At 35.2% G+C, this 13,961-nt stretch overlaps 1 protein-coding gene across 1 annotated transcript in view; it reads left to right on the plus strand.

Annotated features, from left to right (window-relative positions):
* The window catches only part of LOC109728521 (3-ketoacyl-CoA synthase 4-like), a 19,508-nt gene continuing 9,410 nt past the window's right edge, over positions 3,864–13,961 (plus strand). Inside the window, exons 1-2 of the mRNA XM_020258938.1 lie at positions 3,864–4,716; positions 4,909–5,462. Of these exons, the coding sequence (XP_020114527.1) occupies positions 4,064–4,716; positions 4,909–5,462 (1,207 nt within the window). The 5' untranslated portion in view covers positions 3,864–4,063. The remainder of the gene's footprint in view (positions 4,717–4,908; positions 5,463–13,961) is intronic.

The raw sequence follows: 13,961 nt of genomic DNA on the forward strand, positions 1-13,961 counted from the left end.
TTTCGCTGTTGAGGAAGAAGAGGATCACCTCTCCCGCGCAAGACCAGAGCTCCACCAGTGAGTCCCAGCAGTGCTTCATGCCGTCCGACTGCAGGCGGGCCGAAAGGCCGATCGGGTAATTTAATAATTGTAGGGGGTTAAATTACATGGGGTAGATGAAGGGGCAAAAAGAGTATAATTGAAAGAAAAAGAAAAAAAAAAATTAGAAAAACCCTAAACTAAGGAGGAAGGACCACGTCATCTGAAACACGGTTGCGAGGGAGGATGCTGCAAGCAAGATGAAAATAGATTGTTTGAAGAGAGAAGCCATGAGAAACTTCAGTAGAGACACTTGTGAGTGATCATATGAATAAATAGATGTTCATGAAAATATTCATATTTATAGAGGTGGAATCGATTAATAAATATGAATAGGAAAATGAAAAGTGAAAGGGCATGCATGCATATATACGTTTTAAGGAATGTAAGAAGGTCTCTTAGATTGAGGTGTAATAATAATTAATCAATTAATGGTAGTGGGAGAAACAAAATTAAGGGATTTGTAACATCTTAATTAATTATTAAGGAATGTGGAGGGTTTTTAATTAGCTAGTGGGAAAATTTGGGTCATATGTGGACTCGAGCCGGGTTAAGATTTGGATAGAGCCAGGTTAATTTTGTTGATTGGTTGTTGGATTTGGGTCAAGTTAAAACCAACAATAAGCCCTAACCTAGTGTTTGACTCTTGAAAAAGCGTGAAAAATTATTTTTAAAAAATTTATTTGTTTATTTTTTCATAAAAAACACATTTCTCCATAATTTTTTATTTCTCTGATAAAAAATTTAGAAAAGTAAAGTACTATTTTTTATGAAATCTGATAACGAATATGAAAATATATTTTTTTTGTTAGAATTTTTTTTCACAAATAATTTATAGGAAAAAATAAACACCTTCTTAAGAGATTTAGTTATTTAATTATGAGATACTATATAATGAAATAGTTAGATTAATGGAGAATAACTGTCAGAAGTAGAAAACCATTAGTGAGAGTTGTATTATTCTTTGTAAGATTGGATGGTATTGGATTAAGGGATTAGGTAACACGGGGGATCAAATCGATATATGGAGCGGATGCCTCGGTATGAATTGAGAAGAAGTAGAAAAAAAAAATAGAAAAGTCATTTATAGCGGGTTTATAAAAAAAATATAAATTGTTGAAAGATTAGATATTTTAAAAGGTGGTGTGTGAAGAGCATTTTTTAGGTTTTATTAAATAAAGATGAGATTATTTTATTAAAAAAATGAAAGGAGAAAAGTTATACTTCGAGTAAAAAAATTTTAGTTAAAATAATATTGTAATAATGATGATATTATTTTAGTCTAGTAGTGTTTATTTTAAAAAAATCGTAAAATAGAGGGTCTCGCATGTAAGATTAATGAGATGAATTATGTGAGACGGTTGAAGAAATGCTTTTAAACGTGGTTTTCTTAAACCCTTATATCTAAGTAGTATTTGTGAGGATTTAGTGAGGATTTTAATGGATGTTAAAGGATCATGAAAATATTGGATAAGGAGAGATGATAAGGATGAAGGATTTCTTGCCACGTGGCAGAAAAGTTGTGCTTTCATTTAGAGTTATAGATTAGACCTTAGTTCTCTTCTTCTTCGTCTTCTCTCTTCTCTTGTCTGATTCTCTTCTCTCCTCTCTCTATAGTATATATATATATATATAAAGTTGAGCTATGATACTTTCACAAGTATCACCATCATGGTGCTATTAGGTTTTAAACCATTGGATCTACTTTTTAATTATTAATAGCCCTTGGATTAAATACTATTCCACCTACCACCACCTACCACCATCATCTCAACCTCACATCTCTCCATCCAAGGGCTAAAAACACACAAGTATCACCCCCATGATACTTTTACAAGTATTCTAGCCCTACTCTATATATATATATATATATATAGTCATAAGTTTATAAGTATAAGCCATTTTGTACTCATAAGTTTTCTGCCGTTAGATCTACTCCTTTAACCATTTTCACCCATTAGATCGTACTATTCAACCAACTACCAACTCAACCCTAGGGTACCACTATTAACCTAACCGGTGACCACTATTATCCTAATCGCACATCCCATTATCCAACGATAAAGGTGTCCGTGGACCGGATCCGGTATGGATAGTTGATATACTGTATCCATACCCTAAGAAAAAATGGTTAGAAAAAAAAATTCCCTGTCCATTTAATTTCGAATTGAGTCCGGATCTGAGCACTTAAGTTACTAATATATCCATCGGGTTTATTTGAGCGGGTCTGGATAGTGACTACCCATATACTATCTGTTCAACATCTGGTACGAGTTAAGTCTAAATCGGGTACGGATATCCGTATACATATTTTTTTTTATAGACTTTATTAAATAGTCCGTGAACCAACTATAAATCTCCCCCTATAAGAGAATATAAGTTATAGTAATTACTAATATTATATACTAACATTTAAAAAAAAAGAGGAAAAAATAAAGAGGAATTAGAAAATCTACTAAATAGAATATTCATTAAAAAAAACTAGGTTGTTGACTATAATTGGAGAAGAGATTTGGAAGAAAAAAAACTCACCCGTACCATGTCTATAAAGAATTAATATCGCTGATGATGACGACGATGAAAATATTGTTTCATAAAAAACTTTTAGACGAAAATAAAACAAAAAAATAAAGAGTAAAAAAATTAGAAAAAAGAAAGGAAAGAGTAAAAAATAAAGAGTAAAAAAATTAGGAAAAAGAAAGGAGTAAATGAGCGGTTAGAGTTTCATAGTTTCACTAAGATAAAAATACTTAGAGATCCCTCGTCTATAAATTCTATTAAAATTTATCTCTCAACTTCAAAAGTTCAAATCTATATATTTTATTTACTATCGGATATTTCATTGCGTCTGGATTCGGGTCCGAATTTAAAAGCTATTTCGGACCCTACCTATTTAAAAGTTGGATTCGGGTCAGGTCCAAATTCAATATGGGTAATAAAATATCCGGATCCATACCCGAAACTTTAATGAAAATTTTTTTTTACCCGTATACTATTCATTTTTTATCAGGTCTGATTCAGGCCCGGATAGGGTCCGGGTAGGATCCGGGTCGGGTATGATACATCGGATATTTTGGACAGCTTTACAAACGGACTCCGTTATCACCCATTTGGTTTCGATGATGGAGCCTCCAAATCGACGATCAACGCTATTGAACATGATCTATACCACTTGAACCATCTAGAAACCAAATTTCATACTTTTACGATATTGTTCTCTTGTCCATCAAGTAGACACAAAATGAACTGCGGACAATGAATATCCTCTAGAAAGTGATGATAGAAGTCTTGTAATCGAGATCGAGAGTATAGGTTTTATTCTAAATAGTTTAAAAAATTTTCTAACCAAAATTCAATTGATTTGAATATCTTTGCGCCGTTAAACTAGAAAACGCTTCATATCAACTATTAAAATTACAAATTTTGAAACTCTTTGATCATTAGATCAATGATGTCGAAAAGATTTGAAATTTAGTTTCTAAATACTTTAAGTGGTATAGATTGTGTTCAACGGTGTCGATCGTTGATTTGGAAGCTCCATCAACGAAAATAAATAGATGGCAATGAAGCTCATTACTTATCGATAGTATTCCAGCTCAACTACATGTTTATATATAATTTTTTATACTAAATATTTATAGGTAGATACATGGAATTTTTTTTCTTTTAAATTTAAAGCGCCTCTACTGCCCTCCTTGTTTCTCTCTACAACAGTCAAACACCCACTATCTAGGCTGTCTCACACCGCTCCGCTCCCAACCACCCACCCAGACCACAAGGCCAACCCCCCAACCCCTATCTAAATCCAAACCAAATTGTTTCCCTTGAGAGCACATGCACGCTCATATCCCCCACGACCACGAAGCCTCTTCCCTTCTCATTATATACATGCAAGCAACCCATTAAGTATCAAAACAGACCCCTCTATACCATCCTATCCTAATCGCTTCACCCCTCTCTCTCTCTCTCTCTCTCTCTCAACACAATGGAGATTGCCCACAAAGACTACCTCCTCTCCTTTCTCCTCCAACTCCTCAACCTCCTCACACTCCTCGTATGTCTCTCCATCGAGACCTTCATCTTCGTCCACAAATGCAACCCTTGGTACCACCTCCTCCCCATTTCTCTCACCCTTCTTCTCCGCCGCGCTCTCGCGACCAGGAAACAGACCTATCTTCTCGACTTCTCGTGCCTCAAACCCCCGCGGCGGTACCGCGTGCCAATCGCGGGGCTTCTGGAGCACCTCTCACTCATCAACTGCTTCGACGCCGACAGTGTCGCCTTCATGACCAAAGTCATCACCTCCTCCGGCATGGGCAACGAGACCTACTTCCCCCCTTCCTTGCATTACATCCCGCCCTCCGCGACGCACCTCGACGCCATGAGGGAGGTGCACATGCTCCTCTTCCCCACCCTCGACGACCTCTTCGCCAAGACCCGCGTGCGCCCTCTCGACGTCGACGCGCTCGTCATCAACTGCAGCGGGTTTTGCCCCTCGCCTTCGCTGTCGGCCATCGTCGTCAACCGCTACGGCATGCGGCACGACGTCAGGTCCTTCAACCTCTCCGGCATGGGGTGCTCCGCGGGAGTCGTCGGCGTGGACGTGGCCAGAACTCTGCTCAGCAATATAAACAGGAGGTCCTACGTACCTCTATACGTGCATGCCGTGCCGTGCATGCAACCAATCCATTCCTTTAATTCTTTACAAATATTGAAGCTGCCGATCGACGAAGAAATTAATTGGGCGACTTATAATTAGTTCCTAATAAGTATATATATCGATCTTTTATTTATTTTTATTTATATATATATATATTCAACTGCATGCAGGTCGTACGCGATCGTGATGAGCACGGAGATCGTGTCGACGGGGTGGTACAACGGGACGGACCCGCGGAAGCTGGTGCTGAACTGCTTCTTCCGGATGGGGTGCTCGGCGGCGCTCGTCACCAACCGCGGGAATAAGGCGGCGGCGGGGGCGGCAGGAGGGAGGCCTGCCAAGTACCGGCTTGCGCGGCTGCTGCGGACGCACGGGGCGCAGGAGGACCGCGCGTACCGGTCGGCGTCGCGGGAGGAGGACGCCGAGGGGATCACCGGATTCTCGGTGGAGCGCGACCTCATGCGCGTCGCCGCCGAGTTGCTGCGCCGGCACGCGGCCGCTGTCGCCGTGTCGATACTCCCCTGGCACGAGAAGCTGCGGTACGCCGCCGCCTACCTGCGGAAGAAGGCCGGCCGCTCCTCCGCCTGTGGCGCCTCCGAGCAGGCGCCGGCTGCTGCTGCTGCTGCTTTTTCGGCCGCGGCCGAAGATCTCGTGCCGGACTTCCGCGCTGCAGTCAACCACTTCTGCCTGCCGGCGTCGGGGAAGCCAATGATCAAGAAGATGGGTACGTACGCACGCATATTCATACATAAACATAATAAATTAAGTAGCTTCTTTTTTCTTATCTTTTCTTCTCTTCTCTCTAATTATTTAAGTTGTGTTACTTGCGTAAGTACTCTCAGAACTTTTTGATAGTTAGCTAGGCCAAAAACTTAATTTTGGCCCTACTGCATATTATTTTAGTAAAAGCGTTATCCTGTCGGTGGACCATATTGGTTAGACTATTTAAATCTTTACAGCTTTAATTTTATTATTTTATTTTTTTAATTTATTTGACTTCAGTCTCTCCATCAATGTTATTTTGACTTAAAAATTTGAATCAATTCATTTAGTTTAGAGTTAGTTTTTTTGATTAATTAAATATAACTACCTTACAAACATATTAAATAGCGAATATATTTCTATAAAATTCAATTTTTCATATGGATCTGCTAAAAGAATATAGTTCACCATAGCTAAAAGACTTCGCCATGGTTAGTGAATGAGGTAAATTTATCTTTTTATCCCTCTTATATTATTTTTTATAGTAGAAATTAAAGAACAAGATAACCATTGAAAATTTTTAAAAGAATATTTTTGCGTAATTCTAACGGCTGAAATTTTTAGAGAGACATATTTATAATAGCAAAAATATCATTTCACTTATTCTCTGTTAACAAATAAATAGTACTCTAACGTAACAAACTAGAGAAACAAATATAAATATCACCGGACGTTTACAGAAAGAAATAAAGATGAACTTTGTTGTAATATATATTTGGTATTCGATATATTAATAGGAAGTTGTATGAAATTAACTTTTTTCTCGTATAATTTTTATTTCTATAAATTTGTAAAAATAAATTTATTAACTTAAAATTTGAAGTTAAAATACAGTTAGCTAACTCAAATCACACAAATTAAAAAAATTTTTATAAAATAAAAATTTTGAAAGATCGAATAATCAGTTTAAAATAGTCTGAAGTTCGGATAAGTTCTATACGTACGTCCTATATAACCTATTATTTATAAAATTAATTAATAATGTGCATTCAAATAAATGCTTTGAAAAAAAGTATTATACAAAAATTCTTTCAAGAGGTTTGAGCTTTTGTTTTTATTTTCTCGAAAACACTTAATTAAATTAAATTTGAGCTTTTCTTTTTGTTGAGCTTGATAACCTTGTTTTTACTAAACACTGTAAAAGAAAAAAAAAAAAAAAAAAAAAAAAAAAAAAAAAAAAAAAAAAGTTGAGAGACCTACTTCACAATCGATTATGCTTGAGGGTTGTTGATGCAATTTTACGTATTTAAAAGGAACAGCGACAGATCTACGGCAGTTGCGCAGATAATGTACGGGGCACTATAGTTTGGCAGATACAAAATTATTCCCAGCACCCAACTCTTCCGTACGTGGGTGCACCACTCCTCATTTACTGTCCATTACTATTGGTGGTGTACGAAAGTATGGGTACACCGGGTGCAGGAAATAATTTCTCTCCTGCGGTTTGGTGTCCGTGCGATGTTGTATTTAATTACATAGTGCGCCTAATTGATTGGGGACGTGTTATTTATTTCTCGGTCGCGTATTCATTCGGTGGTTGGGTCCCAAAGGAACAAACTTTAGAGAATTTATTATATGTGTGGCTTATTTAATTGTTCCGGAAATACAACGCATTTAATTTGTTGTTTATTTATATGTCTAGGCCCAGAATGTAAATGACATGCATGCGTCGTGGCATGGTTTTAATGTAACAGCTGTTTTTTTTTTTTTTTTCCTTTTTTAATTTTTGCTTTCTTTAAGTTTGTCTCCGAGCCCCTGACCCGCAGATAACCACCCTCCTCTCTGGAAAACAAAATTTTGTTTTTTCCTTTCATGTCGGAAGCTGAGGATAGAGGTGTCAACTGTCGGATTCGGAGTGGATTTTCAAATATTCGAATCCGAATCAGACTTCAAACCCGAGATCCGAACTTAAATTCGAATCCAACGAATTTTAAAAATTCATATCCAAATTCGAACCCGACTAAAAATTCAAATCCAAATCCAAACCCAAGTCCAAACCAAAAAATTTGAATTCAAAATTATTATTTCTTTTTTCAATATTTCAAAATATATTATATTAAATCTAAATTTTTAAAAAACAAATTCAAATATGACATCAAATATATATATATATATATATATATATATATATATATATAGAGAGAGAGAGAGAGAGAGAGGAGAGTTGAGCTTAGAATACTTGTAAAAGTATTATGTGAGTGGTGTTTTCGAGTTTTTAGCCATTGGATGAGGAGATGTGAGGTTAAGATGAGGTGTAGTGGTGGTAGGTGGAATAGTGTTTGATCCAAAACATTAGTAAATAGAGGAGTAATCCAATGCGTAAAACCTAATAATCATGGGGTAATACTTATAAAAGTTATTCTACTCATTTATATATATATAGATTGAGCTAGAATAACTTTTTATAAGTATTACCCCCATGATGCTATTAGGTTTTTAGCTCATTGGATCTACTCCTTGATTACTAATAGTCCTTGATCAACACTATTCACCTACCACCACCTACCACCACCTACCACCATCATCTCAACCTCACATCTATTCATCCAATGGCTAAAAAAAAAGCACCACTCACATAATACTTTTACAAGTATTACTAGCTCAACTCTATATAATATATATATATATAATATATATATTACAATAAATCTTCGGTTCGGGTCGGGTATAGTCAAAATCCTTATCCTCGGGTTTCTATGTTTTAATATTCATATCCGAATCATATCAACTTATATCGATATATCCATTTCATTTGTTTCAGATTCGGATAAATTTCGGATATTTATACCCATTACGATCCGAGCTGTGGCACTCGATATATATATAATTTGAAAAATAACCGATTTACCATCTATTTTTTTTTTTTTTAAATGCCTCTCAATATGTTCCACAGGCCGTTATTGTAAATACTCGGCAGCTTCTCATGTTAAGTTAACTTGGATTAAACGTAAATTAAATATCTACCATAATTAAAAAAAATTAAAATGCTAATTTTGCCCTTAACTTAATAGCAAATAAGAATGTTAGTGACGGTAGAGGATATATTTTGAAACAGACCAAAAGTCAAAAATACTTTTTTGTGTCCTCGATTTAAGGCAAATAAGAAAGTCGGTGATGATGAAGGTATATTTGAAAGGACAAAATATTTTCAATATTACCTTCTAAGAGGGGTAAAGGAAAGTCGAAATTTTTCAGGATATATAAGCAATGCCCCATACTATATATATAAATATATAGTATATATATAGTATATATATATATATACATGGCTGTCTGATCTGTCACATGGCGCGATCGTAATATCCCCAACAAACTAGTTTGGAGACTATGCTCTAATATTTGTCCGATGCACACTATCATTCATCCGTTTCACATGTACTTAAAAGATTACTTTTTTATTTTCTTATTAAAGCCGCAATAAAAGTTTGTTTTTATTTATAAAAGGATGATTTGATGACATTCTCTACAACCAATAAAAGTAAACAATTCACAATTATTATGAAAATTAAATATAATTAAATTATGTTAGTAGGCTATCTTATCGTACTGAAAAAAATACACAAATAATTAAGGTATAAAAGGAATGAACAATTTTTAAAAAAAAGAACAAGAATATGTAAAAGTCAAAACCTAATGTGTAATTAATTAGTAAGATATATGATACATCATGAATCGAAACAGTAAGATAAAATATATTCTTTTTGATTTGTAAAATTAAAATAGGCCACTAAAGTTTATAATTTAATATATAGGCATTCTTAATATTACAAAGTGCATCCGATAAATTAGATATTGATTTAGAAGTACAGTGCATTTTTATATATATACTTATGCACCAAGTGCAGTAATTCTTTCTTAACTAGATACAACTAGCTTCTCTAATTGGGCCGAGGAAAACTACAGCCTGTAACAAAAGCAGGTGACAGCATAGTCAGATTTAGATATTTAATGATGAATGGAGAGATAGGCCCTTAATATAACTGCTGTCTTTTTTTTCTTTTTTTTTTTTTTTTATATAATATTTATTTAATTACTATGTTAGATAAGGCTTTTTTTTTTTTTTTTTGAGTGAACTTTAATTTGCCTCATGTACATGAGCGTTTTTTTTTTTTTTTGTTACCAATAGTTTTAAAATATCATACTTAATTATTAGTATTATTATTATATATTTTAAGAACCTACCGCGAACGTGACCATCTTAGAGCCACGGCAAAAGACTTGATGGTGATATTCGAGACCTCAATTTTGACTCGCTAGTTGATTCACATTTAGCTAGAGCTTTATTTTATTTCTAAATGAAATAAAAATGAAGCGGTAGCGTGCTACCTATGCTCTCATCAAAAAAAAAAAAAAAAAAAAAAAAACCTATCGCCAAGTAGGGTAGTATAATTAAATTTGTTAGAAGCAACTTCAAACTTACCCCTTAAGCGTTTGATTCGGGGATAAAATGGGGATTAACCCCAAACGGAAACTTTTGGGGGTGGGGTTTGTTAACCCCACCCTTAACGGTTATACCATAAACACTACAATCCTAGACTGTAAATCCTAAAGCGCCCTATGGGAAAAACGGGCAGAAAACCAAATTTTCAACGAAGTTAATTCATAAGAATAATTTGGGCAGCTTCCTAAATTAAAAGGTTAGTTTTGATATTGATAATTTTTCCGGAGAATCTATAAAATTAGGAGTAGATGGAAGCATACTAAAAAAATTAACCTATTTTTTAAAAAACTGTAAGGTGGCACACCATTTAATAATAAGGCCTTACAGTAAAGTAAACATAAAATTAGAGGATAATTAGGTGTCACCTTTCAACCCATAGAGTGCCAAAGTAAAAAATATGTTATATCATATGATAGTTGAGTTCGTTAATTTGAGCAACGGAATCGAAATGTGAAAATGCGCTATACCATAGGCAGACAAATTAAAATTTAGTTTTTTTAAAGAGTAATACTATACATACACTTCAAAAGAGATGTATGATATACATTGCACCCACTAGTTGCATTAATTGATGTGACTAGTAGAGGCCACCCCACCCTAAAAAATTTAAGTTGGAACAATTGCTTATATACCTTTGAAAAGCTTTAGGTTTTCTTATTTACTCCACTTATAACGTTATATGAGATATATCCTTCTAGTGTTCAAAGTTATTTCAATTATACTCCTTGAGAGTTTGATTCTGTTAGTGAACTTTAGGAACAACCATTATGTGATATACTGAAGCTTAGCAAATTGGCAAGATTACAGTATAAATTTATGCTTGATTGAGTTGAAGACGTTTGATGCAAAATAGACGCAAAATGGACTTTGAAACTCAAGATTTAAGTTATAGAGGACGAAAGTTGAAATACTTTACTTTGGAGGGGCATTTTGTCATTTTTGCTATATTAGGCGGTGGCACTACAACAAAAACAGTCTATAGCGATACTTTTAAATGTAGGTACATGTCAAAAAAGTGCTGCTAACTAAAATTACCGACACTTTTAAAAAGTGTTGCTATATGTGGGATCGCTAGGTATATAGTGGCAGTTAAAGAGTGTCGCTATAACCTAAAAGAGTGCTGCTAATTTACCAACACTTATTTAAGCATTTAGCAACCGCCGAAACTCTATCTCGTTGGCTGCGGTGGCGGAGGAGGACGACAGAAAAGGCTCTTCGTCTAGAATTTCAGTGGATTGAGTGAAGAGGGAAAAAAAGATGGTAATTGATTTTTCTTTTCTTTTTTTTTTTCTGTTTGTAATCGGGCCAAATGGACTAGGTGTGGTGGGTTGAGTAGAGTAATCTTTTATTTTTGGTTGGATTGGGCTTTATATTTAGGCATTAGTAGATGTTTTTTTAAGTTTTAGCATAAATGGGACACTTACTCAAAAGTGTCCCAAACATGTGTCCCTATAACCTAATTCTGTTGTAGTGTGGGCTCCACATAGACCTCAGCCTTATAATTTACATCTTTGGTTAAAGATGGTTAAGTAATAGGGAGATAGAGAGAAAGAGAGATTGAGCACCAAAAAAAATAGAGGAGAGACAGCTTTGTTTCGTTCTAGCGAGCGAACGAGTCGAGTGTGCGCACATATATTTTTGGTGTTTCGACGTCGCAGTTAGTATTGTAATATTATTATTTTTTCATTTAGATTCTTTTGATAGATTTTTATAAAAATTGAGAGTTAAAAACTAATTTTTTATACGTTTTAGGAGCTGATTTCGTGGCTGTCGTTCAGACTAGGAGAGCTGTAGCATATCATCTAACTATTTCGACTGTCGTCCAATTTCTTGGATTTGTGATATAAGTGGGTTCCGTATTGTCAAAATTTGTGGGGACTAATTCCGATATCCACATTATTTTATTTGTCCTGTGAGATAAATTGTTGACGTAGTTGAGATAATAGTGATAGTTTGACATTTGCCAGTAGAATAAATTGATATATATATATATATATATAGTCCGTCTCCCCTACTTTCGAAAGTACGGGAGGCCCCGTGCTTGTAAGTTGTTTTCGATAATAGGACGTTCGATTCGACGATCGGCTTCGTTAGGTATGATCTACCCTATTGGAACTATCTAGAAACCAAATTTTAGATTTTTTTGACATCATTTACTAAGCGATCAAAAGGTCTAAAAAATGACTATTTTAACGGTTGATGTGGCACATTTTTAAGTTCAACGGTGTAGAAGTATCCAAATTACATGAAAATTTAATAAAAAATTCTACTTAACATCAGTAGCAAGATCAATACTTTCGATTTAAAATTTGAATCCTTTATCACTGTGTTTTATGAGATTTTCATTTTCAGCCGTTCATTTTGAGGCTACTCGTTCACTAGACAAACGAAATCAAAAAATTATGAAATTTGGTTTCTAGATAGTTCCAATAGCGTAGATCAAGTTTAACGGAACTGATTGCCGAATCGGATGTCCCATCATCGAAAACAACTTACAAGTACGGGGCCTCCCGTACTTTCGAAAGCATAGGAGCCTAGCTCTATATACATATATAATTGAGCTCCTATGCTTTTAAAAGTACCAAATTATTGGTGCTTGTAGATTTTTAGCCATTGGATTAAGAGATATGCGGTTGGGATGATGTGGGCCCCCTAGGGTTGAGTGGGTGGTTGGTTGAATAGTATAATCTAATAGTTGAAAATGATCCGAGGAGTAGATCTAACAGTAAAAAAAACTTACAAGCACCAAGTGCTTGGTGCTTTTACAAGCACCATAGCTGGACTCTATATATATATCTGTGTGTGTGTGTGTGTGTGTGTGTGTGTGTGTGTGTGAGATATTTTCTAAAGGTCAATAAATAGTGACAGATAGTGTGAGATTATAACTGTATTTTGGACACTATGACAATATATCATAATCTGTTTAATCATCACATTTAACCATAGGCTGCATGCTATGTTGAGGTTGACAGTGATACTATACTCAGTTGGGGTAGCACCTCGCGAGTGCCACTCCGTTGGGCTATGAGATATTATTATGGCATGGGTCAGACAGTAGCTTTGTGGTATCGCACCACTATAGGTGAGTGCTGGACACGAGGCGGTGCATGCTAGACCTGACTGTTGAGTCGGTCACTATGATTCGGTATTAGTGTAGTATTTTATTTTGTCTCTAATTGATGCATGGAAAACATAATTTACAATTTCAGCTATATTGTAAAGGCATGATAGTAGCAATTATTTTCAGCAATTATTCATATTAGTATCGTTCTTTCATATTGCTCAGTTATTTACTATTTTTGCCTCTTATGAACCTAGTGGTGCAGATCGTCGGCGTTGACGATCATACCCACTGGGAACTATTGATAATAGTTCTCATACCCTTTTTATTAATATTTTATTTTAGAACCTTCTGCACCAGCGGCTGATCGAGTTAAGGAGATTGCGGATAGTTAGTATCTCCTACTCTTTTTGTGTATGTAGTTGAACTACCTATCAGTGTATATTATAGCAGCCTCTACAGTGCTTTGAGGTTTGGAGTGGTCAGAGGTGTTGTATAATTTTGAGAACTAGTATGGGTATGATTGTATATCTTTAGAGTGTTGCTATAGTATATAGCTTTTACTTTACTTTGATGCCTACTGTTATTAGATTTTAATTAATTTTGATGAACAAATTTTTTTGACGCTTCATATGTATAAGGCGGATTTGCTGACGTAACCTGGGCTTCCGCCGTAATCCGGGTCGTGACAGATTAAGTTGGTATTAGATATTAGCCTAGTGGCCCTAATCTTTTATTAGATTTTGATGATAACAAATAATTACGATTATTAAACTAATTCTTTATCTTGAGTTTTTGTGTTTTAGATCTTTATATCTTCAAAAAGGACTCAAGATAGGTAATCTTCTAGCACCGAGCCTCACCACTTGAAGCTATATCTGCTTTCTTTGTCAAAAAGACAAACTCACTCTCTCTATTCTTTATTTGATGCTCTATTAGAGTGAGAAATTTTGAGCTAA

The sequence above is a fragment of the Ananas comosus genome, linkage group 24 (assembly GCF_001540865.1).
Source record: "Ananas comosus cultivar F153 linkage group 24, ASM154086v1, whole genome shotgun sequence".
In the NCBI taxonomy this organism is placed as follows: domain Eukaryota; kingdom Viridiplantae; phylum Streptophyta; class Magnoliopsida; order Poales; family Bromeliaceae; genus Ananas; species Ananas comosus.